Source organism: Chelon labrosus (genome assembly GCF_963514085.1).
Source record: "Chelon labrosus genome assembly, chromosome: 7".
NCBI classification, from domain to species: Eukaryota; Metazoa; Chordata; class Actinopteri; order Mugiliformes; family Mugilidae; genus Chelon; species Chelon labrosus.
The window spans coordinates 28656295-28682818 of NC_140343.1; the positions used below are offsets into that span (position 1 = coordinate 28656295).

At 41.0% G+C, this 26524-nt stretch overlaps 2 protein-coding genes across 2 annotated transcripts; both read right to left on the reverse strand.

Moving 5' to 3' along the window:
- Nucleotides 1-191: 191 nt before the first annotated feature.
- Nucleotides 192-10270, reverse strand: LOC311490328 (vitellogenin-1-like; the record flags this gene model as incomplete). Its single annotated transcript, XM_084547767.1, has 34 exons — nucleotides 192-768; nucleotides 884-1045; nucleotides 1230-1395; nucleotides 1871-1965; nucleotides 2119-2213; nucleotides 2295-2475; nucleotides 2568-2691; nucleotides 2776-2911; nucleotides 2989-3131; nucleotides 3218-3424; nucleotides 3506-3586; nucleotides 3700-3744; nucleotides 3846-4285; nucleotides 4362-4572; nucleotides 4664-4793; nucleotides 4892-5077; nucleotides 5178-5271; nucleotides 5518-5704; nucleotides 5798-5917; nucleotides 6004-6105; nucleotides 6186-6310; nucleotides 6390-6487; nucleotides 6571-6788; nucleotides 6880-7098; nucleotides 7193-7318; nucleotides 7405-7570; nucleotides 7657-7814; nucleotides 7901-8051; nucleotides 8147-8295; nucleotides 8375-8536; nucleotides 8605-8856; nucleotides 9191-9342; nucleotides 9477-9497; nucleotides 10231-10270. 34 exons carry the CDS (start codon nucleotides 10268-10270, stop codon nucleotides 656-658), a joined length of 5055 nt encoding a protein of 1684 aa, XP_084403893.1. The 3' UTR covers nucleotides 192-655.
- Nucleotides 10271-15512: 5242 nt separating this feature from the next.
- Nucleotides 15513-23934, reverse strand: LOC311490327 (vitellogenin-2-like). Its single transcript, XM_084547766.1, has 32 exons — nucleotides 23710-23934; nucleotides 23338-23589; nucleotides 23091-23252; nucleotides 22858-23006; nucleotides 22622-22772; nucleotides 22371-22528; nucleotides 22123-22288; nucleotides 21917-22042; nucleotides 21607-21825; nucleotides 21276-21493; nucleotides 21091-21188; nucleotides 20881-21005; nucleotides 20605-20703; nucleotides 20383-20502; nucleotides 20107-20293; nucleotides 19930-20023; nucleotides 19621-19806; nucleotides 19385-19535; nucleotides 19081-19297; nucleotides 18532-18992; nucleotides 18399-18443; nucleotides 18253-18321; nucleotides 17930-18136; nucleotides 17706-17848; nucleotides 17426-17564; nucleotides 17205-17334; nucleotides 16919-17102; nucleotides 16714-16808; nucleotides 16530-16624; nucleotides 16272-16437; nucleotides 15947-16108; nucleotides 15513-15844 (listed from the first exon to the last, which is right to left on the reverse strand). Exons 1-32 carry the CDS (start codon nucleotides 23890-23892, stop codon nucleotides 15732-15734), a joined length of 5070 nt encoding a protein of 1689 aa, XP_084403892.1. The 5' UTR covers nucleotides 23893-23934; the 3' UTR covers nucleotides 15513-15731.
- Between the last annotated feature and the right edge of the window lie 2590 nt (nucleotides 23935-26524).

Here is a 26524-nt window from a genome sequence, read left to right on the forward strand (position 1 = left end):
CAAGATCTTGATGATAGGAGAGTCATGTTCCCTTCACATGTGGAAATGCTCTTACTTTCCCTATTAAACATAGCTCTGAGTCCTACTGTTGTTTTTCTTCAATTTGATGTCACCAAGTGATCACCAATCACGATCAATCATGATTTTATTCCGACCACATTTCTTCCTCGAAGACGATGGTTCCCCACTATCCTTCCAGTTTCTAATAATGCGTTGGACGGTTCTTAATCCAGTTTTAGTAGTTTCTACAATCTTCTTAGATGTTTTCTCTGCTTGATGCATGCCAATGATTTGACCCTTCTCAAACAGACTAACATCTTTTCCACGACCACAGGATGTGTCTTTAGACATGGTTGTTTAAGAAATGAGAAGCTACTCATTGCATCAGTTGGAGTTAAATAACTTTTTGCCAGCTGAAAAATAATCACCCATGCAGTAATTATCCAATAGGAGGCTCGTACCTATTTGCTTAGTTAAATCCAGGTGGTGAGGTTTTTTTTTTTTTTGGCCAGACAGTGTATTATCTCTCTGGCATATATTAAATGTTATGAATCATGATAGAGTAATCAGTTTCCTTTCAAAATGCATTCAATTCACTATGCTTGACTTTCGGCTTCAGATGCAGTCTATTTAAAATGACATACAAGATGTGTTATTAAGCACACTGAGCGGTGCAGCTGCAGGCAAGGTGAGCCTCTGCTGTTTCCTTCAGGTCCACGCTGTTTTGATAAATGTTGCTTATACTCTCAAGGCGACTCTGGATGGAATCTACACAAGTGGAGGGAGCAGAGGAATTAGGAACTACGTATTTTTCTCCATATTTTCTTGTTCAATCACTTGAACCAGCTAGGTTTGTTTTTGTAATTTTTTTTTGCAGACTCACCAGCAGGCAGACAGTGGAAGCCAACAGTGACACTGGTGGTCTTTAGAGGGAAGCAGCCAGGCAGACAGCGAAGGACAGGCTCAACAGAGAAGCATCTGGACTCTTGACCATGCATGTGTACCTGTTTCTCTAGCTGCACAGATTCAAGCTTCATACGGCACTCTGTAAGAGAACCGGTTTGATAAATAAGTTTCTGGTGGATGAAAAAACTTAACTCACTTTATCACTGATATGACCAAGCAATTTCCTTTATTTCTTATTTATTTATTGGATGAATAAAGGCTGTCTAAGTCTAAGTTTAAGCGATGTTAGTCAAAAAGAGGATGGGGCTCTTGTTGTGTCTCACCAGTGGTGTCCCTGCAGCTCTCAGCTGGCAGAATCCAGGAATGAGCAAAGCTGACTGCATTCTTGGTCAGGCGTCCGTTGGGTGTGCGGTACTCCTGTCTGATCTCCCCATCAGCCTTTCCACACAGTCCACATGTCTTCCCCTTCATCCAGTCCACAACTTTAATCTACAACACAAAATCACATTAATCACAAAACAGCAACTTTTGGCATTCATTCATTCATTCATCTTCTGTAACCGCTTGCTCCTGTGAAGGGTCGTGGGGTCTGCTGGAGCCTATCCCAGCTGTCATCGGGCGAGAGACGGGGTACAACCCTGGACAGGTCACACACACATGCACACCTACGGCCAATTTAGAATCACCAATGAACCTAACTAGCATGTCTTTGGATGGTGGGAGGAAGCTGGAGTACCCGGAGAGAACCCACGCAGACACAGTGAGAACATGCAAACTCCACACAGAAAGGCCCAGTCGGCCCATGGATTCGAACCCGGGACCTTCTCGCTGTCAGGCATCGGTGCTAACCACCTCGCTACTGTGCCGCCCAGCTTTTGACATATTTGTCAAATATATTAAAACTGTCAGCTCTTTCTTTCGTTCCCCTGAGGTCACTCTTTTAATGTCATAATTGATACCTCACCTTCCATGAGTTATTGTCAAAGTAGACTTCATGAAGACCATGGCTAGGTGCGTACATAGCGATGCCTTCACCCTTTGGTCTGACCTGGATATTGGCTGCAAAAAGAAGTTAAATCTTACAGCATGAATTTAAAATCAAATGTTGCTGTGGTAACAAAACTGACACTGTGATTATCGCCATCATAAATAAAATCTTGCAGTTTTATTAAAGTAAACTATTTTGCCAAGATAGAGATGGTGTATAGAAACCTGTGGGGTGCTGGTATGGCAGGTTGCTGATGGGTATTGCCATCCCATTAACCTTCACGACCACGTCACTGTTCTTTGGGTACAGGTCGATATCTCTATAATTGCAGAGGTGAAATCATTATTAAGTTGTGTCTGTAGATAAAAAAAGAGTTTCCTTTTTGGTTATAAACACTCACATGTCAGCAATTTTCACATTGATGTGGTTCTGTTTGATGTGATCTTTCTTCAGGAGAACCATGAATTTCATCTCATCTGTGCAATCCTGTGCCAGAATCTGATAGCAAGACAAGGGTATCTCGTTCTTGTATCGTCTGTTGTTGAATGTGGTCAGCGTTTCTCCAATTAAGCTACATTCAGCTGAGAAGAAAAAAAAATTTTTTAATCCTTGGCTCACAGGAAAAAAGGTCCCTGCCAGAGTATAACATTTTAAACAGTAAAATCACTGTTACCTGCTCCAGCCTTTGCAAACAAGTAGTGGATTTTTTCAAGGATGCCATCGAAAGGGGTGAGACCTTTGATTTCTTCAAGTGGCAGGGTGATGGGAAGGTGCAAAGCCATCTTATAGACAGTACGCTGTAGGGGCAGCAATTGTCAGTTACAAGAAAAAAATGATATGACTTTACATTTCTTGGAGGATAACTTGACTCGTTTTCATACTGTTGGTGTTTTCCAAATAAGGTCAAGGGTCCTTTCAGATGTTGCAACCACAGTGAATGAGAGCTGCTTGGCGCTGTTTTCATCCTTTCCTTGAATCAAACCAGCCAGCAAGTCATATGGAATGTAGCTGTACAATCTGTAAAAGATTATCAGACATTATTTGTGGTCTATTGTGGATGTGACTAGGCTAAAGGCAGTGTGTAAGTTTCATACATCTTTGCATAGCGTTTAAGAGCAGATGGTAGTTCATTCCAGGCCACTCTCAGACGAGCTGCAGGGCTTGGACCAACAAGACCAGTTTCAGCTGTGATCATGGTATCGTACTGCTTGCATTCTACTCCCCAGGCCACTTTAGCCTGTGAAACAGCAGAAATTATAGTGAGGCAGATGGTTTTAAGGGTAGTACTTTAAGGCCTGTGTAACAAGCACGGTGGTGTCTTACTGTGACTTTATGCTTGCTAAGCAGAACTCCATCAGCACAGAGTTTCCAGTTGTTGTCAGCAGCTAAGGCAGCGAGAATGATCTGGAGTCTGGCGGTAGGTTTGTCCAAGTAGGCAGCAAGTTGGTATCCCTGCATTTTGTTGTCAGCTCTAATGGCACGGAAGATGATGGCAAAGGTGGGAACAGCTTCACTGCCCAGGAATTTATTCTGTTGGTATAGTTATGGTTAAATCATGTGAAGAAGATTTCATGAAGTTGTATTTATTTATTTTAGTTGACCCAATTTCACCTTTCTGTAGATGGCCTCAAAGCTTGAGGCACTGCTCCTGCTTCTGGAAACTACTGCAGAGGCAGCCTGAGGGGTGCGAGCCTACACCAGTAACAAATGGAAGTTGGTACCATATCAAAGTCACCATGGAAAATTGTGGCGTTCATATAGTGTATGTTAAGACTGTCACTGTTTGAAGCACCATACAAACATACCATGTTCTTGTGGTTCTTTTGGAACTTGTGTGCATGTATCACTCTCTGTTGAGAAGAAACTTTTTTTTATCAGCAACCACACTGGCTACATGGACGTGTAATAACATTCATCCTTTCAACTTTAGTAAATAATTTAAGACTTTTACCTTTGCGACATGAGCACTGGAACGAGAAGAACTTGAACTAGCACTGAAGAGGGATGCCATGCTTGATGCAGAGCTGGAAGATCTGCTGACAGATTGGGAAGAGCTAAATCTGCTGCTTCTGCTGCTGCTGCTGCTGCTGCTGCTGCGACGTTTGCTGAGTGGTGCAGCTGCATCAATGGCCCTGCGGCTTGAACTAGATGAGGAGCTGTGAAGAGCAGAAGATGACTTGGAACGGCTTGAGCGAGAGCTGCTGGCACTAGAGGAAGAAGCCAAGGAGCCATTCTTCAGACCAGGAGCCAGTATTTTCTTCAGCTTCGTCAAAACTGGTCTTCCTTCAAGGATTTCTTCTTCACTTAGGTTAATCTGTTTAATAAGCTTTTCTGCAGCCTTTGGTCCAACTTGTACCTCCATCTCCAATCTCTCAACGGCTTCACCTTCAACTGAAATGATCATTAATTAATACCATTAATGACAGTATTTCTCCAAAATATGCAAAATGGTTTCCTTAGTTCTTACTTGGTTTGAAAGACAGGGCAACAGAATGCCTTCCTGCCAGTTTGTACAGAGCAATGTCCCTGATGAAAGCAGCATTTTCTGAGGCAACCTTGACACAGGCCTTCAGTCCAACACCCACAGCTTTAGCACAGTACTTCTTGTTAAGCTGAGCCACTCTGTGTTTGATAATGGGCTTGGCAACTTCCTCTGGCATGATCTCTGAAGATTTTGACTACAAGGACAAAAACAGTAATTATATGATAAATATAATATATACTGTTTTTCTACTATGTAGCTATAAAAAAAACCCCATTAAAACTCACCACACTAGCAGCAGAAGTAATCGTAGATGTGAGAATCTCCCTTGAGATTGAGACTTTGGCAGGGATGATAGGAATGATTCTTGCAGCAGCAGGTTCCTCAATATTTCTTGCAACAGCAAGAGTCTCAACACTGTTGTAGAGAAACAAGGACATAATCATGTAGGCTTTAAAGTTAACAAATGATGTAAAATTTCAGGCATACACAGTGAGTTAAAATGCTAGGCTTACTGAACAACTGCAGTGTTTTCAGGCACAGAAACAGGAAGAGCTTCGATCTTAAAGTGTCCCTCGTTGATGTCAAGTCTTGCAGCGATTTTAACTGGCACAAGGGAGTTGAGTTTAGCTCTTGATAGCAGGGCAGCCTGGAGTACAGCAGTGTTTACACCCATAACGGCAAATGTGTTCACAGCAACACTAGAAAAAGAGGACATTTTTATGTTACATTTTAAATGTAAATAATTCAAATTCTTTTTTTGCGATTGTTTTGTATTTTAGCATCACACTTTGTTCCCACCTTGGTGTGATCTCGGTCTCAAGCTGTATGTCTGTCTTTAGGAGCTGAGCGAAATGGAAGTTTTCTGGCAGAGCTGGTACTGTTGTTGCTTGGACTGAGGAAACAAATTATCCCATGGGTCACCTCTTAGCACAATACTTTTAATGAGCTTGGGTACACAATGAAATGTCTTTATGTCACATATTATACAAGCACATGTTTTCCTTTTTCCTTGAAATAAAGCTTGTAGAAGTTTGCAAAGAACATATTTCATATAGATTACTATGGTATTTTTAACAGTCCAAACTAAGTTAAATAACTGGAATAGGCTGAAGCTGTAACAAGCTAAACTCTTACTCACCTTTGACACCTGCCGCAGCCACAGCAGCAGTGTACAGACTGAGCTCCATTGGAAGACCAGCAGCAGTTGGCAGAATGCGACGCATCTCAGTAATGAGCAGAGGCTTAGCAAAGTGGAAGAAAGCTCCAGACAGCAGAGTCTTGATAGAATTTCTGCCTAATGCCTGAACAGAGGGTCCAGTAGCGAGCTGTAGCGGAAGAATGCAATATACCATCATTACCAAGTTATACAAAACCACAATAAAATTGATACTGATGGGTTGTTATGGTTTGACTCATACCGCAACTGCTTGATCAACCAAGGCTTTGTCAATGTTGGCGAAGGCAATTTCTTGTCCAAAGAACTTAATGTAGGCAGACGCCAGAGGTTGGGTGGTGGTCAGAGACCTCCAGTGAGAGAGCTGTGGACAGAGTAAACATGTGGGTTTAATCATGTGGGATAGTATAATATCTCACTTTGCATTTGTGACTCGATGGTTTGACTTACAGCCTTAATGACACGCTTCATCTTGGTGATCCTGTCAGCATTGTCAATGAGCGCAGGGTTCTTCAGAAGAGCCTCCTGCAGTCCCTCAGTTCTCACTCCAACCTAGGAAAAATTACCAGGGTCAAACAAATCACTTTCCAAAAATATATTCAATATGTGGCCTGCTTTTTATTTCCCTTTACCTCCAGAACGTCGGCAGCAGCTCCAGAAATGTAGGCACTGGCCTTAGCTACAACTGATCTGGGCAGAATGGTGGCAGCATCGTTGATGTAGAAAGCATTAGCAGCAGCACCAAGCATCAAGGGATCTGACAAAGAGGTTATTGAAATGCAGTTAGTTATTGCTACAGCAAAAATTAAACTTAAACCAGATAGAACAGGCCTTACTGTTGTAGACGTCCATATGGATGGCTTTGCTGAAACGTAAGCTGAGTCTGTCCAGCCTTGGGCTCAAGAGTTTAACAGCAATGTTGCAAGCTGTAGCACTGCAATAATAGCATAAAAGAGCTGAGTAAACATGGATATATTCACACAGAAAGCCTTGATGATGAATTGTGAGTGCTCTTACACTGAGGCATGGATAGCTGCTGTGCTCCTGGTTAGGGATTTCATATGAGAGTAGGTGAAGCTTGCCACCTGCAGATTCTCTTCTGTCTTTACAATGTTAGCAACAGTTGTCACCAAACCCATTGGAGGCATCGTCTCAAACAGTACAATGCATGCGATCATACGAAGCTCTGGGTGAAGAACCTTATCCATGTAGAGTTGAAGAGCCAGTGCCTGGACCTAATTTCAAAAAAATAAAAATGAAAATCAATATGGAGTTCTGTGTGAACAACTAAAACAGTTTGAAATACTATTTGCGCAGAGAATTTACCATTCTGGGCTCCTTCTTTGCAATGTTCCTCAGGGCCATGATTGCTTTAACATGAACTCTCACTGGCAGAGCTGCAGCTGCAGTACCATGTATGGGCAGGATCTTTGTGATTGGCTTGAGGCTAGCAGGATGTCCAGCATTTCCCAAAACCTTCAGAAGCAGAATGATGTCCTCTGTCTCGTCCTTGGTAACAGCCTCGGTAAGAAGGTCCTGGATGGGCTGTTGGAGGAAATAAGGCATTGAGATCCACTTTTCTCATCCAGAAATTTGCACAAGACTTGAAGCAACATAAACAAGAACAAGGTTAAATCACCTTTATGAGCTCAGCCGGGCAGACAGCCAACTCAACGCAGTGTTTGGAAATCATGGTGCCATACCCAAGGAGGACAATCTCACGCAGAACTGGGTTCTCCATTACTTTGCTATTGACTGCAAGGGACTAGAATGATGCAAATATCACAACTGTTTTATACCTCCATTCTTTTTACAGACAAAGTGACTTGCTTTGTGTTTTAGCTTACCCACCTTAATCAGCTTAATGGCCTCTGTGTCTGCTGTCACCATGTGAACAGATGCAATCAAAGCCTGAGCTGCTTCAGCAACAGTTATGTCATCTGACAGGAATTTCTCCATGATGAATCGCAGAGCAGCAGGAGCTCCAATAGCTGGGATGACATCCAAGATCCACTGTCTGAAAAAAACCCAAAAAGAAAGTATGTGAAACTATAAACTTTTTTTTTAGCCAAATCAAAAAGTCACGAAAACACTAAAAGCCACCTGTGGGCAGGGATCCTTTTGTATTGGCTCCAGGTCATTTCCAGGTCTTCAAAGCGGGCTGCACGGAGGAGCTGAATTAATTCCATAAACTTCAGAGGGGCATCCTCATGGACTCTCTCCACATTGTGGGTAACCAGGTGATTCAGGACATCCACAATCTAAGAACACAAGATTGAAGGAGATATTGTTAAATATGGCTTTGTTCACGACTTCATCGATCTTTGCCAGTGGTCTGGAACAGTACCTGGGCCTGTGCATTGTTGATCTTTATTAGCTGAATGGGTGTCTGAAGAAGCTCAGTGGAGAACTCGTACTTAAGAGATCCTCGATGAATATACTGAGCCTCAATGGGTGCAATGGGAGCTCTCTGAATCTCAAGGAAGACCAATGATTGCCTTGAAAGTAATTTGAAATTTGAAAAGAAGTTAAATGGCAGATCTATTAAATCAAAATACTCAATTTTTTACATTTCCACTATCTATTGGCATACTTGGTTTCCATCTGAGCAGCTCCGTTCAACTCAGCAAATGGTGAGAACTGGATCACCTCATTCACAGCTACCTCCAGGATAAGGATGCCACTAGCAACTGGCTTCAAGATGTAATTGTATGACGTTGCACCTCTCAGGTTTTTGGAATCCTGTGAAGACAAACCATGTTTTTGCTAGCTTATTCCGCTTCACAGATGTATGAATGGCACAGAACGTGTTTGAAACTACCTGCTGACACTTGGCACATTTCTCTGTGTACGCCAACCCGATATCCTTGATGATCTTTTCCTGACATTGGTTCATGTCCCTGGTCTTTGTCAGAAGGATACGTTCAGCCTTTTCATCCTCACTGATGGCATAGAGGGTCTTGCACACTCCCTGAGTTCCAGCCTATTAGACAGAGGGAGATTTAACATCCTGCCAAAGATTAGTAATCAGAGCTAGGATCTTTAACAAACCTCCTGCAGCTCGTACACATTCTGAGTCTTCTTGATGTTGAGCTGAAGGATATTCAGGATGCCTCTATGGATGTTCAGCACCATTGTTGAGACTCCTTCAGGGACGAATATTTTTCCTACCACACCGTTAGCATATTCAAACTTGATGGGAGTCACAAGCTGAGCTGCCAGGGCTGAGGTCAGCTTGGTTGCTGGGATTAAAGGATCCTTGGGCCAAACACCAATGTACTCATAGAGCTCAGGTTCCACAAGCTATAATATTAAAAAAAAAAAAAAAAGAGATTAATTTCATGTAGTTTGCATTTCAAAAAGGTTAAATGCTTTAAAATCTGTGCATGAACTTATAAATTATGTTTACATATCTTTATTATCATATGAAATATTTATATGTACAACTACTATTGTATTCATTTTTTTGTACTTATTTAATGTTCACTTTTTTATCTCCTGTGTGCACTGTCTGCTGATGCAACACTGTAAATTCCTCCACTGTGGGATACATTGTCATAGGATTGTCTTATCCTATCTTATCTTTGCATTTCAAAAAGTTAAATGTTTGTTGCTTGCACATGATTTGGATTGGCACCTTCAGCAGGTATTTGTTTTCAGCTGCAGCGCTGATGAGAACTTTGCTGCTGACTTTGAGTCCGGCTCTCGCCAAACCTTCCTCTGACAGACCCCCCAGGAGCAATGCCTCATACTTGTAGACAAATGTTTTACCGGCGGCAAAATCAGGGGCTGTAAGAAAAAATGTCAGTGTGAAGTATTCTACCTTCTGACTATATGACATGATATGAACCTTAATTTATAAAAGATTTTATTTAACTTGGCATTTAATGGCACTTCAAATTACAGTGAAGTATTGAACTTACCAAAATGTTGAGTCTGGCCAGCTGAAATTGAATTTAAAAGTAATTAATTATTCAATAAGAAACTGAATGAAAAAAAGTCATTTTTATGTGTTGTCTCTGCATCCTCACCATGCTTCCATGCAGAGACAGACATCTGACAGGTTTTTAGGCCCAATAAACAAGCTTTTAGCACCCCCTAGCTCCTCAAATTGTTAACATAAAAGGATTTGTTACTTAATCTCATGTGGCCCATGTCATGCCATTCGGAGGTTGCCTGGCCAAGTTACGGTGATACATACAATGTACAAAATTAAAAGTCCTTGCAATAATTATTTCATCCTTCATGTCCATCTTGTGCCATTGCCCCTAAATAGACTTGATTTAACCTACATCACCGGATATTTATTTGATTTAATTGGAACTAGATAAAATAAGATCTTCAGATGACATTTTAAGTTTCATGAAATGTCAAAGCCTTATATTAATAATATAATATAATATAATATAATATAATATAATATAATGCTCCAGACTTAAATAAAATGTGAAAGCATTTATTAAAATTCTTTTTAAGGTAAACACCCCTAAAGTTACAAAACTCAAGTAAACTTAAAGTAAAGTTACAATATGCATGTTAAATGGCCATTTCTGTTTCTGCTAATGTTCATACCATCCTCATACTACCTGCTACAAAGTCCAGATTATTTTTCAAATAGTGATCAAAACTACATTTGTAAAAAGTGGAACATGTTCACAAGAACAGACTCATACTCACCCACGAAGGCCAGTGTCAGGGCAAGCACAACTGCTCTCATGGCTGATGGGGCTGTGAAAGTCTGCAGTTACAGGCAGCCTTTTAAAGGAAACATTTATGCTGACCAAACCCCTTCCAGTTGGGATGTCATGAAATTATGACCCCTGGCATGTTTGAATGTTCTGCTTTGATGGATAACCTATTAATCTTTCAGATTCAAACGAGTTTGGGTTTGGTGTTGATAGGGCCTGTATCAGAGGATGAAAAGTTAGGGTCACCTGACCTTGACCTCTTCAGATATATCAGTTCGGACACAAGCATTCAAAGTGTTTACTGAAAATCTCATTTTTGTTGTTAGCATCTGTTAATTAAAAGATGCAGACCTTATTTGACATGTAAAAATAAGACACAAAAGGATGCACATACATCCACAACAGGAATTAAATTTAGTAGAACTTAAGCTTATAACTTTCTTTGTGATTTAGAGTTTTTAACTAAAAAAAGTATTGAACAGAATTTATGTCGAATAATATTTTTATAATGTTTTAAATCCACGTGAAATGTATTGTTTGCTTGGTCTTTTTGTTGTTCCAATTTCAGTGACATTTATTAATTTTGTGAATGCTTCAAACGTTTTTGGCATCTCTCCGTCATATTGTTGAAATGCTGTGTCAAAGTTCATGCAAGAGGACACCATGACTATGGCTGTTTGCTCACTTTATTTGTAGTTGTCAGGGTGACCACTGAGATGACATTTTTAGCATATCTATCGGCTGTGTTTGAAAGTCTTTAATTTGCGCAATGGACGTTATTATCAGGTACTGAGAAAGCGTATTGTTTTTTTTTTTTTCTTAATTTTCTCTTTGATAGTTTGACTCTGTCTGTTTTTTGAAAATTAAGCTGTCCCACAATATAATCACTAATGTAATGTAGTTCAGTTCAATTCAATTCAATTTTATTTATATAGCGTCAATAACAATACAAACCGTCTCAAGACGCTTTACAAAAACCCGGCCTGAAACCCCCAGAGCAAGCCTGAAGGCGACGGTGGCAAGGAAAAACTCCCTTTTAACAGGAAGAAACCTCGAGCAGAACCCAGCTCATATGGAGGGACCCATCTGCCTAAGGCCAGCCGGGTACAGACAGAAGAAAGAGAGAAGAGAATAGCAAAGAGAGAGGAGAAGAGAACAGCAAGATAAACATACATCTGTCATAGATACACATATCTGACTAAAGCGTACATGTGGAATCTTATGATACAAACTGATGATGTTACATGACAGTTTGAAAATGTAAGAGGAATCATAGGCAGGTTGGAGAATTGTTCATTCAGGTAGGAGTGGATAACTGCAGGATTCCATGAGGACTGGGCAGGCTGATGAGACCACGACAACAGATGTAGTATGGAGCTCTACAGGAAACGCACAACTCCAGGCCAGAGATACTCACAAGAAGAGGGGGGAAGAGGGGGGAAGGTGGTGGGGGGGGGGGGGGGGGGAGGAGGACACACACAGCAGTAAACATTCTACATAGTAATAGCACAGAATTGCATAGTAGTAGATAGGAAATTAGAGGGCAAGAGCTCTGTGCCAGAGAAAAGAAAGTGGAGGATGCGAGAGAGGAGAGAGAAGAAAGAAGGAGGACATGCTGTTTAGCTGTTTACTTAAAACTAAGACATTTTAACACATAAAACATGCCAAATCCATTAAGCACTATAGACAGGACCAAAGACTGGGATGTTCTCCAGGCTCAGTAGTTCACTAACATTAACAACAAATTAAAAATACAAAATCCATCCATCACCTTTATAAGCTGGCACTCCACTGTGTTACCTTTTACATTATAAAAAAAGGAATATCAAAAAAAAAAATTGGTATGAGGACTCGCAGGTTATTAATTCTAATGGTTGTACCCTACAAAAGCAATCTGTGATGCAAATGATGATCCTTAATGATAAGATTATAAGAATGCATGCGACAAAAGGCAATGAAAATATGACTTGGAAACTAAACTAATTTGACTTGAAAACTAAAAACTAAAAAACATGTGTGATGGCTCAACATGCCCCAATTTATGGGTACGTTTTTCTGAGGCAGTAGATAAATTGAGCCACCATAAACTGAACAGTGTACTTTTTCCTGTTACACCTGACGATAACTAGAAATATCTCAAAGGCAACTTTAAGCAACACATAACAAACCATTAATAATTGTATTATTCACCATGTTGGGTCCTGCTGCCTTTTAGGGCCGGAGCTTCCTCAGTTCACCCCACACTGCTTCAGCCATGAAGCAGGGAGGGGGCTGTGAGGAGGGTAGGTGGGTAGGGGGGCTGTCCAGCTCCCAAGGGCAGGCTGCAGTGACGGTGGGGAGTGGAGTGTATTCACTGAACCTGTTGAAAAAGATGTTCATGTTGTTGGCTCTCTCTACACTTCCCCCCTCTGTACTGGTCCTTGCTTTGTGTCCTGTGATGGTTCTGACACCTTCCCAGACGTCCCTCATGTTGTTCTCCCTCAGCTTCTGCTCCACTTTCCTCCTGTAGCAGTCTTTTGCTTCCCTCAGGCATCGTTTCACCTCCCTCTGTGCTGCTTTCATCTCCTCCTTGTCTTTGGTCCTGAAGGCCTTCTTCTGGTTGAGGACAGCCTTGACTCCCTGTGTTACCCATGGTTTGTTGTTTGGGTAATACCGAATGGTCTTGGTGGGGGCGACCACGTCTGCACAGAAGTTGAGATAGTCTGTGATGCAGTGAGTCATCCCCTCTATGTCCTCGTCATGTACTCCCAGCAGTACATCCAGTGTACTGCTCTGTGGTTAAAATGTTGTGCATGTGAATAGCTAAAACCCCTCTCTAACAAAACCATATCGGATATCCTTAGAACCATCATTAATGTATATTTTTCAGCTATTTACCTCTCTTGCTCCCATAAAATCTGGCTGGTGAGATGACAGCCATGTCCTCCACAGAGGACAAAAATGAACTATCAGGTCCCAGAAGCAGACGTGGCTCTAACCATTTTGGTGCCCTAGGTGGGATTATAGTTTAGCCAGGGGCGCCGCTAGGGATTTTGGGCCCCATGAAAAGAATCTTTACAGGGCCCCCCAACACAGCGGCGAAATTTTTTGATGCTATGTTACATACAATTATGCATTTTAATGGTATTTTTGACTATCATTACCATATTTGTGAAAGAAGAACAACATGACAGTTGACATGTACAGTAGGGGAAGAACTGAGCACTCTGAATACAATGGAATTCATTTTGATTCATTTATTTGCTGCAACACTGATTCTTAAATTGGAAATAAACTCTTCCATGAAAAAATAGCAATTATAATCAGTGGAGAGAAACTAAATCTCAGCAAAAACAAAAACACCATCAAAATACAAAATGGCCATATATGATTTCTCATCATTTAAGTAGAACTTAATATATGAAAGAATGGCAAATAACGTTGCCAACTGAGTCAAGCTTCCTTTTGCAACCTTTCAATCACTGGTCCTTGCTCAACTTTTCTCACCAAAAGCCCAATGCCGAGCCTTCTCACGTGCAAAATCACTTATCAGGTCTTTGAAGTCCAGCTTTCTAGCCAACTGACTCTCAATTGACAGCATGGCAAGACTGCAAAGTCTTTCCTGAGACATTGTGGACCTCAAATAGTTTTTTATCATTTTTAGTTTACTGAACGCTCTCTCACCCTGTGGCGCTGTGTGACAAACCGCCGGTGCGCTACCTGCAGCTGATGCAGTCGGACTGAACCATTTTACATAAATGGGGGGGGGGGGGGGGGGGGGGGCTGCAGGCGTTGATGTTTCCAAAACAAATAAAGTTATTGTTACCAGGACATTGAAAATAAAACATTTGCGATTATATGTTAGTTAATAACTTAGTGTCATTATTTTTTCTGTATCATAATTTCATCATCATTAGGGGCCTCTCTGGGCCCCCCTCAATCATGGGCCCCTAGAATCCGTCGCCTTTAAAACGGTGATGGAAAAATCTGAAGGCAATCTGTCATTTTGACCGTACATGAACGTACATGGGAAGTGTACATTATGCTCAGAAAAATTCTAATTCTTAGACGTTTTTATTTGGTATTTTTTTGTTGCCTTATTTTCTATATATTTTGTGACTGCTGTTTGCGGCCTTGTTGACTGTGTTGTATAGTTTGTATGTGTTTGCAGCATAAAAAAGCCAATAAAAATATTTGAATAATAATAATTAGACATATTTAAACATTCATTCATTCATTCATTCATCTTCTGTACCCGCTTATTCCTGTTAAGGGTCGCGGGGGTCTGCTGGAGCCTATCCCAGCTGTCATTGGGCGAGAGGCGGGGTACACCCTGGACAGGTCTCCAGTCCATTGCAGGGCTAACACAGAGAGACAGACAACCATTCACATTCACACGCACACCCACGGCCAATTTAGAATCACCAATGAACCTAATGAGCATGTCTTTGGACGGTGGGAGGAAGCTGGAGTACCCGGAGAGACCCCACGCAGACACAGGGAGAACATGAAACTCCAAACAGAAAGGCCCAGTCGGCCCATGGATTCGAACCCGGGTATTTAAACATATATTTTTTTTAAAAAAGTAACGCAATAGTTACTTTCCCTGGTAACTAGTTACTTTTAAATCGTGATTTTCTTGCGTCAGTCGCATCAGAGCATCGGGCCGTATAGTGTGAGACCATGATTCGTGGGCTGTGAACTTTTGAACTCAGCGATCTAGTCGTGCAGTTTGAGATGGAGCTGAATCAAAGGATTTAAAATATCGCACGGTGTATGCCCGGCTTTAAGCAGGGATCCACGAGCAGCGGTTACGAGTCGGTTAACTTTCGTTTCTCTGCGTATTGTGCGTAAGTGAGTGAGTGTCTGAGTCCCTTAGTTTGCTAGTGGTCAAGTCGGGTAGTACGTTTTGTTTCTCTGCCGAGTGAGATGTAAGATGTTTGAAAGGTTCCGTTTATTGATCAATCAAACGTAGTAGGACTCAACAGAGCCGCTTAAATAGACTCTAGATTCATGATTCTCGAATCGTCTTTGATTTGTTATATGAGCCGAATCTTTTTTCCACCGCTACTGAATATTAATTAAAAATGAATGAAAATTAAATGCTATTGAATATGTAATTGTTATCATTTTTAAAAAATTAAAGTGACGGGTAAAAATGGGGATTATGACGGGATTTTTATGACCCTGTCAGTCATAAAAATGAGGGACAAAAGTTGTAGTCTAAAAAAAGTTGCAGTCTGGATTCAACTTTAATTTTAAATCAAAAAATATTGTTGTAAGCAAGATTTATTGGAAGTCTTAAATGCAGTTTTCCCTGTTATGTAGTTTTGCCCTACTTCAAAGATTGCATTAAAAGGAGAAAAGTCTGCCAGTCTGTGCAGGGTGTACAGGAAGAACGACGTCTTTGTTTTAAATGCTTTTCAAGTTTATTTATTTATTAAAGTTGACACAAGCAATGAACAATATTCCAAACTGTCAATGAAATCTCATGTCATTGGAGGAATAACATTAAGCACACTGAGCAGTGCAGCGACAGGCAAGGTGGGCTTCGGCAGTTTCCCTCAGGTCAATGCTCTTCTCGTAGATGCTGCTTAGGCCACCAGAACGGTTCACATTTGAGTCTGCAACAGTAAAGAAGAAAAGTAAAGCGGTTAGGCACAAGATAACAAAACAGATGTGATATAATTACGTTTCATGAAATCGAAATATTCTGGAAGACTCACCAGCTGGCAGGCAGTGGAAGCCAATGTTGATGGAAGTGGTTCTCACTGGCATGCATCCAGGCAGGCAGCGCAGCACAGGCTCCACGGAGTAGCACTTAGATTCCTGGCCCTGGAGGGTCACCTGCTTCTCCAGCTTCACAGATTCATGCCTCATGTAACACTCTGGAAAAGTGTGAAAATAGAAGGTAAGAAATGTTGAATCACTGGAAACCAGAGCTATACATCAATTGTTTCTAGGCTGTTTTGGTTTGGGTTTGTTATCATATATTGGCACATCTGATGATAATATAATAAAGAAGGGTCAAAGTGTCACTGTAAGATTTACCAGAGGCATCGCGGCAAGTCTTTCCAGGCAGCACCCAAGAATGAGTGAAGCTGGCTGCATTCTTGGCCAGCCGTTCGTTGGGTGTGCGGTACTCCTGTCTGACTTCTCCGTCAGCCTTTCCACAGAGTCCACAAGTCTGTCCTCTCATCCAGTCTACAACTTTAATCTAAAGAAAAAATAGGGTTGTAACTGTGTCATTACCAGTATAGAGATTATCTGAATGTTTAGGAAAAGAATAGCAAAAGAAAACCAGATTACCTTGAGTGTGTTAAAGTCAAAGAAGACCTCCTGAAGGCCATGGCTGGGAGCATGGAGAGCGATGCCCTCACCTCTCTGTCTGATCTGTACTTTGCCTGAAAAAAATCCAAATATATATTTTTAGCTTGTAACAAATTGAATAGTCTTAATGCATCACTTCATTTTGATTTGATAAAATGAAAACCTGAAGGGTGCTGGTATGGCAAGTTGCTGATGGGGATTTCGACTCCATTAACCTTCACCACAACAGCACTGTCTTTTGGATACATGTCGACATCCCTGTTGAAAATACATATATGTCATATATGTCATTGTTATTTTCTGGACTTCCAAGTCTAAAATGTTTAAACTTTTCAGTTCCAACAGGTTTAAGTACTGGCTGCTCTTACAGGTTTGCAATCTTTATGTTGATCAGGTTCTGTTCCTGTGTTTGGTCCCTCTTCAGCAGAACCATGAATTTTAGTTCTGGTGTGCAATCCTGAGCCAAGACCTGGTAGCAAGAGTGTGGGATCTCATTTTTGTATTTCCTCTTGTTGAATGTGATCAGTGTGTCTCTGACCAGGGTGCACTTCGCTGAAGTAAAAAGAAATAAATAATCAAAAGTTAATTACTTAAGTCAGTCTGAAAATTTAACCATAAAATATGAAACCTATCAATATTACAAACTATTTTCACCTGCATGAGCCTTGGTGATCATGTAAGAGAGCTTGTCAGCCCAGTTGCTCTGGTATGCATCCAGCTCAGCAGCAGTGTCTCCAAAAGGCAAGAAAACAGGGACACCAACTCCAAGTTTGTAAATGGTGCTCTGTAACATTAAATAGCGACATTTATAAAGCAGTTAAACTATCTGAGTAACAAAAAGTAATGCAAACATTTTTTCTGCAACAACACCACACCTTTGGAGTCTTCAGCACAATGTTCAGGGTCGCCTCAGATGCAACAGCCGCAGTCAGTTTGACCTGATTACGGACATTCTTGGCCTTTGCCAGGCTCATGCCAGTTTCCAGGGCAATACGGGAAATGTATTCAGACAGCCTAGACAGACATGTAGAGGGCAAAGTTTGTAACAACCTTTCAAACTGTGTGTGTTGACAGCTGGTAGATAGATTTGTGGGAAAACACAAGAAAGGTTCATATTTTACAATTTTTAAAATGTGCATTAGTTAGTGACATTACATCTTTGCATAGCGCTTCATGCTTCCTGGAAGTTTGTCCCAAGTCAGCTTCAGACGGAAGGCAGGCTCTTGAGCCACAACACCAGTTTCAGCTGTGATCTCAGTTTCGTATTGCTTGCATTCAATGCCCCAGGCAATCTTGGCCTAAGACAGATTTATATCACAGTTAAAACTGAAGCATCACACCAAACGTCTCTTAACTAGTATTAAGTTTATTGTTTTTACCATCAGCTTGTTGTAGCTCAGCATCATGCCATCAGCACAGATTCTCCAGTGGTCATTCTCAGCCAAGTTGGCGAAAATGAGCTGCAGCCTGGCATTGGCCTTGTCAAAGTAAGCTGCAATCTGGTATCCCTGGACCTTGTGGTCAGCTCTCACAGCACGGATCAGAATGGTCACAGCAGGAGTGAGTGAGTTTGCCAAATACTTAGCCTTAAAGAACAAATCAGAGAATGCCATTAAGCAGTTTATTTTTATTTTTATTTTTTCATTTTGCTATTGAACACATGAAACTGAAGATGCCCTTATCTTACAGTCTAGCAACTCACCTTATTGTAGATGGATTCAAAGCTGTAGGCACTGCTCTTGCTGTTGGCACGGGCTGTGGAGATGGCATGCTGCAAACAAAGAAACCATACATTTAGCTTGGTCAAACAGAGTACATGGTGTGGCTGTTCAGCTGTCCCAAAATTACCTGGTGGACATGGTTCTTGATAAACTTCATGGCAAACAGTTCTTGCTGTAACAGGAAAAAAATGTAAATTAATTCCTGCTCACCCTTTTACATTCTGCTGGTTTTCACATGCTAAGAGGTGAAATTGACTCACCTTGGACAGAGAGGTGGACCTGGAGGAGCTAGAGCTAGAAGAGCGCCTGCTGGACTGGAGAGATGAACGGCTACTTGAAGCACTTCTGGAGGAGCTGCTTGAGCGAACACTTGATCGACTGCTGGAGGAGCTGCTGCTCACTCTCCTTGATGCCTTGCGGATGGGGGCAGCAACATCGACCAATGTGCTTCTGGGGCGAGAGGAGGAGCTGGAGGAAGACTTGGCTGATGCAGAGGAGGAGAGACTTGAACGGGAGCTGCTGGACCGAGAGCTGCTGGAGCTGGAGGATTTTGCTGTGCTGTTCAGACCAGGAGCCAAGATTTTCTTGAGTTTCAAGAGGACGTTCTTATCCTCGAGAATTTCTTCTTCCTCGCTCATGTTAATCACTTTAATGATCTTTTCTGCTGCTCTCTCTCCAACTTGAATCTCGATTTCAATCTTCTCGATAACTGGTCCGGCAGCTTAAAACACGAGTAAGAAAAATCATTACTTTTCCACAACTTCTTACAAATCACTGTAATGGCACTTTAATTCATCAGTTTCACTTGCCTGGAGCAATCTTAACAAAAACAGCATGCTTTCCAATTATGGCATACAGCGGGGTGTCTCTGAGGAAAGCAGCATTGTGAGATTCAATCTCAGTGCATGCCTTGAATCCAAAGGTCTCAATCGTAGCACACATCTTCTTTTCAAAGGCTTTGGGGACTTTCAGGTTTCTGGCAATTTGTCTTGGCAGGTCAACGGGGATGATTTCAGATGATGCTGACTGTAAAACCATAGTAGATGACACCACATTAATTTTGAATAGGGTAACTGTTTTGTGTTGAAAAGGTAGACAGTGGACGAAACTCACCATGCCACCAACCATAGAGGATGCCATCTTAGAAATCGTTGAAGCAAATGTCTCCCTCGACAGCTGTGCTGTGGCTGCAGCTGGGACCACTGGCGTGATTTTAGCGGCTGCAAGATCTTCCACATTTCTTGCAACAGCGAATGTCTCAACACTGTTGAAGGAAGAAAAAGTTTAGTTACACAAGACTAAAAAACTATTTAAAGATATGTTACTAGGTGATAAGGACAGGTACATACAGTGCAGAAGCAATGGTGTCAATGCTCTGAACAGGCAGGAACTGAAGCTTGAAGTTGCCCTTAATTACGTCAACTCTTGCTTCTATCTTTGCAGGAACAATTGTGTGAACTCTGGCTCTTGACAGCAGTGTAGCCTGGATGAAAGCAGTATTCACACCCATAACGGCATATGTGTGCATGGAAACACTGCATGGAACAGAAAAGATCAGTTTTAGGGTTGATCTCTGAATACACTTGCTTTTCATTTTTGGTAGATAAACTGAAAAGAAGAAACTTGTCAAGTAGTAAAGTATGATGCAACTGGGTCACCTTGGAGAAACTGCAGCCTTCATACTGATATCACTCTTCAGAAGCTGAGCAGCATGGAAGTTCTCAGGCAGAGGTGGAGTCACAGTGGCTTGGACTATGGAGAGCAACACATTTTCACAATCAGTATGAATAATGTCCTTGAATCCTCAACATTCAAAGTAAACCAGTTCAACTTACATTCAACAGCTGCAGCAGCCACAGCAGCAGTATAGAAACTGAGTTCCATAGGCAAACCAACAGAGGTGGGAATGATGCGACGAACCTCAGCAACCAGCAGTGGTTTAGCATAGTGTACTGCGAAACCAGATAGCAGAGCATCCAAAACCCTCTTGCCAGCAGCTGCAACTGCAGGTCCGGTTGTGAGCTGGAGATACAAAATTCCTCATAAGACAACAGGGTCTCAATTCAACACATTATTTTTACATATAAGTCAAATAGTGGGAGATACACTACCTCAATAATCTGGTCAGCAATAGCCTTGTCAATGTTGGCAAATGCAACTTCCTGTCCAAAGAATTTTACATACACAGAGGCCAGGGGTTTGCTGGAAGGATGAGCCCTCCACTCAGAAAGCTGTTGGAGAAATAAAAAGTTAAAAAGAATGGCAATAACATTCACAAGAAAGTGTGCTTTAACAATGTAGTTAATTTGTGTTTTCATGGTCCATAGACTTACAGCCTTTATGACTTGTTTCATCTTGGCAATCCTATTGGCATCAGGAGCGTCATTCATTTTCAAAAGGGCCTCCTGGACTCCCTCAGTGCGCACTCCCAACTGACAAAAGCAAAAATAGTAATTTGAAGGGTAAGTGTTTTAATTATTATTACATCAAAATATGCAAAGGTAATGTAGCCACAGCTAAGGGTATTAGGATTCATTTAGATTTGTTTGTCATTTGACTGCACTGAGGAAACTTTGTTTTAGCTATAGTGGAAAACATGGCTGTCATACCTCAAGAACATCAGCATAAGCTCCGGCCATGTACGTACGAACTTTGGCCACAATGGCTCTTGGCAAAACAGTTGCGGCATCATTGATGTAGAAAGCACTGGCAGCAGCACCCATCATCCAGGGATCTGTAGGAAAAAGATGGAAAACGTCAAACCACATGTATTCATCTAAAATCTGTGATGGTAAGTTATCTATCTGCTATCCTCTTACGACGGTAAGCATCAAAATAAAGAGCTCTGCTGAAGCGGTAGCTTAGTCTGTCAAATTTGGGGCTGAGCATCTTCACAGCAACGTTACAGGCTACAGCACTGAAAGGAGAATAATAAATTTTAGAGTTTCAAGTTGCTAACATCTTTAAATGAAACACAAATTAGAAGGATCAGTTAGGTTCTTACACAGAGGCAGTGTCAGGGGTGGTGCTTTTGGTCATGGCTTTCATGTAAGAGAAGACAAAGCTAGCGACCTGCAGGTTTGGTTCTTTCAAGAGGGCTTCGGCAAGAGTGGTCACCAGACCCATGGGGAGCTTAGTCTCAAACAGCACAACAGCAGCAACCATACGGAGCTCTGGATGGAGAGCCCTGTCCATGAACAGCTGAACAGCTACTTCCTGGATCTAATTCAGAAAGGTTATAGGATAAAGGATATAAAGGATATAGCCACATTAAAAATGAGGTCTTGAGTATATTTGTTTTCAGTGTTGGAAGAAATCAGATAGTGTTGTCTCACCATCTTGGGCTCTCTTTTTGCGATGTTCCTCAGAGCCAGAACAGCATCAGTGTGAACTCTGAGTGGGAGACTGGCAGCAGCACTTCCAAAGCCAGGCAGGAGCTTCATGAGTGGCTTGAGGCTAGCTGGATGTCCAGCATTACCCATAACTTTAATAGCGATAGTGAGCTCCTCAATTTCACCTCCCTCCAGAGCCTGGACAGCGAGGTCATGGATAGGCTATGGAAGAATCAGAGAAACACTTAAGTAACTGATGTCATAAGCGAGTTGCAGTTATTCAAAGCAAACATACAAATAATACATTACATACCCTCATAAGCTCAGCTGGGCAAGCTGCGTTCTCTGCACAGTATTTTGCAACCAGGGTGCCATAGCCCAGCATGGCAATCTCACGCAGAACTGGGTTTTCTTGGATGTTGCGGTTCATTGCCAGGCCCTGGGGAGTAGTAAAACATTTCCTTATATTTCTAGTTCAATGCATTACAAATAGACAAGAAAACATTAACTCTGACTTGCCTCAGCAAGCCTGATGGCCTCCAGGTCAGCTGTCACCAATTGCACAGAAGTTAGCAGAGCTTGAGCAGCTTCAGCAGAAGACAGCTCACCAGCAAGGAACTTCTCCTTGAGGAACCTCAGAGCAACATGAGTACCAATGGCAGGGACAGCATTCAGGATCCAGTGCCTGTCAAAGAGAAGCACAGTCCAGTTAATTATCCATAACCTGTTTGTTTTGTGGTCCCTCTTTGAGTGAAAGCTGTGGGTACCTATGATTGGGTCTAGCTTTGAATTGAGCCCAGAGAGCCTCAATACTCTCAAATCTGGCCACACGCAGCAGCTGGATGAGCTCAATAAACTTCAGAGGGGCATCTTCATGGACCATGGCCATATTGAAGGTTACCAGGTGGTTCAGAATCTCAACAATCTGACAGGAAACAAAATGTTTCTCATGAACAGGTTTGTAGCTGCTGAATGAATTCAGCAAAAAAATGATTATGAGGGACATTTTCTGAAATACCTGAGCCTCAGCATTGCTGATCCTCAGAAGCTGGATGGGTGTCTGGAGAAGCTCACTGCCAAACTCGTACTGCAGGGACCCACGGTGAAGATATTCAGCTCTGATGGGCTCCACTGGTGTCCTCTTAATCTCCAGGAAGGTCAGGATTTGTCTATGAGCAAACAGAGAAACTGAATCAATGTGCACTGTGGCATTTGGTGCTGAAAATAATGCTCTTGTTAATTTAAACCACGTACTTAGCCTCCATCTGGGCAGCGCCATTCAAGATGTTAAATGGTGAGAACTGGATGAGCTCTGTGGCAGTTGCTTCCAAGATCAGAGCACCAGTGGGAGCTGGCTTCATGATGTAGTTAAAGGCAGCTGCTCCCTTCATGGTCTTTCCACTCTATATTGATAAAACCCACAAGATCATCAGTTTCCAAGAGTGGCTACTTAGAAAGTATCAGATGAGAGGGGAAACTGTACTTACAGCGTCACACTCAACACATTTCTGTGCATAAGCCATGCCAATGTCCTTAATGATTCTCTCCTGGCAGTGGTTCAGGTCCTTGGTCTTGGTCAAAAGGATACGGTCAGCCTTTGCATCCTCACTGATGACATAGTGGGTCTTGCACACACCCTGGGCTCCGGGCTATTTCACATCAAAACAGAATTTGTCAGTATTATTGGTAAATATTGCAGCATTTTGTGAGAAGATAAATATGAGCCATTTGTACCTCTTGCAGCTCATACACATTCTGTGTCTTCTTGATGTTTAGCTGCAAGATGTTAAGGATTCCCCTGTAGATATTCAGAACAGTTGCAGAGACACCAGCAGGTGCAAACACTTTACCAACGACACCATTGGCGTACTCAAATTTGATGGGTGTCAAGAGCTGAGCAGCCAGAGCTGAAGTGAGCTTGGTGGCAGGGATGAAAGCATCTTTGGGCCAGATTCCACTGTACTCAAAGATTTCAGGGTCTGCAAGCTACAAAAAACAGTTTGGACACAATATCTGTATTAGAAGTCACAAAAACTGATTTGTTTTTGGTTTGCCCATATTATTAATTGCATTAGAATTGAATAACTACTGATGAATGGTCTTTACCTTCAGAATGAAAGTGCCGGCTGCTGCTTCATTGATCAAAACTTTGCTCTGGACCTTCACTCCAGCCCGTGCTAAGCCTTCCTCGGGCAGACCGCCCATGAGAAATGCTTCATATTTGTATTCATAAGTCTTTCCGGGAGCAAACTCTGGGGCTGTAATAAAAGAAAACATTTTGATTACCATTTGAAACTTCTTATATTAACAAACCAATGTTTTTGTATCTAATACGATAGAATAGCAACTTACCAAAGCTGATCTGATGACTCGCTGCAAAATAATAATTTGACAAGATTGAGATGACAATGATTTTTCAAAAAGCATTTAATTTGTAAGATTAGCAGCAGTTTCTCTTAAAATATATATATTTTTTTTTAATAATTTTGTTTCATTTTCTTATTTTTGACCATTTAAAAAAGCGTTAATAGTGGAGAATAACTACTAAGAAACTTTATTATTAATCTAAGAAACAAAGTTTAAAATACCCTATTTTAAGAAAATTAATTAAAGTTAAATCTTAGAAGATTTAAATGTACAAAGACATACTCACCCACAAGGGCCACGGTTAGAGCAAGTATGAGCACCCTCATGGCTGGTGGATGTGAATGTCTGCAGCCAGAGGCTTCCTTTTAAAGCCAGTTTCTGCTGATGGTGCCCATCCAAATGTATCATTAACTAAATGTGATGTCACTGAAACTGATGTAATCAGGAAAAATTAAAATTAAAGAATTGTCCTATGGACAAAGAAAATTGATTCCACTCAGGTGTTCAATGAATTGTCAGTCTGTCCTGACCTGTACTTTTTTATAATCTTGCTCCAGAAATTGTTGACTTTCCAAAGGTAACAGTCCAACATAGGTATGATTGCTCAACTATCACAGTTCGGTCAAAACGTTTATGGAGATACCAACATTCTAATCTTGCTACAACTTTAAACCTTTATACATTTATAGAAATTGTCATTACTTGTTTTTTCATATGATAATATTGCCCTGCAACAAATAAAACTAGAATGAGAACATAAAATGAAAAACTTTCATTATAACAGAACATTTCACCACTTCAGCAAGGTTTTCAGTTTTCATTTGTATAATTTAAGCATAATCTCCCATAATATTTAAATAGTTAGTTGTGACAAAAAAAAATAAAAATAAAAAATCCTCAGACTTTTTACGCACAAGCCCCCATGTTGGGAATATGCATATTCTATTTGGACATGAACAGACAGTATATACAGTAGGTAGAAGAAATAAATAAGCAATAACTCAAGACTATTTTTACAGAAATATTAGGGTTTTTGTCCATCAGGACACTTAATGAGCATATAATTGACATTTACTGTATGTCATGTTGGTGACAGGCCTGGATAGGTGGACTCATGTGAGCTCTGCTTTTGTGTAATCTAACTCAAGTGACATTGCAAGTTAGCAAAAGGTAGAAAACTGTTCATAGTTTTGTAGAAAGAAGTCATAAACCTTAGGTACTAATCTGTGACCAAATAGCACATATCTGACTGTATTGTACACTTGACTGAGGACCGTTACGCAAGACCGTGTATTAATGGCACTGAAAGGTATATTAACAAATAAGTAGTCATATACAGTATGTCATATTGAATGTTTGAGTAAGATGCATTTAAAAGTAAATTCCTGCTCCAACCAGATACTTCTATTTCATGTGCTATATGAATTTGCAACAAGTTACACCTGCTACTAACGCATGGGTAATGGTGATACAAGGAGTAGATGACTCTTGTGTGTAAATCCCAAATTAAATAATTCCCCATGGTAGAGGAATTCCATACGTCTATAAAATCAAGAATCAAGAATTTGGAGGGTTGCCTCCCTAGAGGGTTGTGTAAGAAGAGCCAGAACCATACCACAGCAGATCCAACTGAAAGAGAGGCAGCTCCAAGATGGAGTGATTCTAAACGGTTCTATATAAGTAAGAGTCAGTTGCAATAAAGAGTTATACAGTTATAAAATAAGTCCAAAAGCTTTCAGTTTAATTTTCAATTTAATATCTATTTATCTGTGAATTGATTAATTTATCCATTAGTTTGTAGAGGTGTGTGTAGAAATAAAATATCTTGATTTATCACGAAATGGTGGTCTTGTGCATTCCTTGTCGTGCATTGATTCAAGGCAGACACAAGTGGAAATATGAGTGTAGTTTACTACACAAATACTGTGCATGGCTGGCTTTTTTGTATGTAAACCATATTCTTTGTAAATTTGTTTTAACACTGACTATGACACTCAACAACCTGCTTTTACAACAAACAAATTGTGTTGGACCCTTTTATATGTCTTAAAAGCTCATGGAACTGTAATTCTAGGTTATAAGTACTTCTTTCATTGCACATTACCCCTGTACAGTTACGTAAAAAAAGACATCCATGATGTTCAGGGTCAAACTGACCTGAAATTCTTAAATATGAAGCAAAGAAGGAAAATCAAAAGAAGAAGAAGAAGAATTGGATACCCTATTTATTTATTTTTTTTTTAAAAAAAGAACATGACATGAAAACAGTTTTAGGTAGAAAGTGAACTCACTACATATTATTTTCTTTATTCTGCAAGCATGGGACACAACCACTGACAGATGAACCTGTGAACTACTCTCTGGACAGGGTCCATTTATGTCACATTTCTTGTTGTCCACCAACTGAGTATATGTCCTGACAGTGTTCTAAACCTCTACCACCCAGTTTACTGATACTTCTGAGACAAGGTTATTCTTTCCAACATTTATGAAACATTTATTCTTTCCTCTGCAATCACTCACTCCTGCCTTTTCCACTCTCAGTGTAAGGTTC

Excerpts from the sequence above, each read along its gene's own strand:
- LOC311490327 (XM_084547766.1), bottom strand. The coding sequence starts at position 23,892 with ATGGTAATCAAAATGTTTTCTTTTATTACAGCCCCAGAGTTTGCTCCC. Across the intron at positions 21,826-21,916 it reads GCCCAGCTGAGCTTATGAGG|CCTATCCATGACCTCGCTGT; the intron begins GTATGTAATGTA and ends ATTCTTCCATAG. Across the intron at positions 16,809-16,918 it reads AACATAAAGATTGCAAACCT|GGATGTCGACATGTATCCAA; the intron begins GTAAGAGCAGCC and ends TATTTTCAACAG.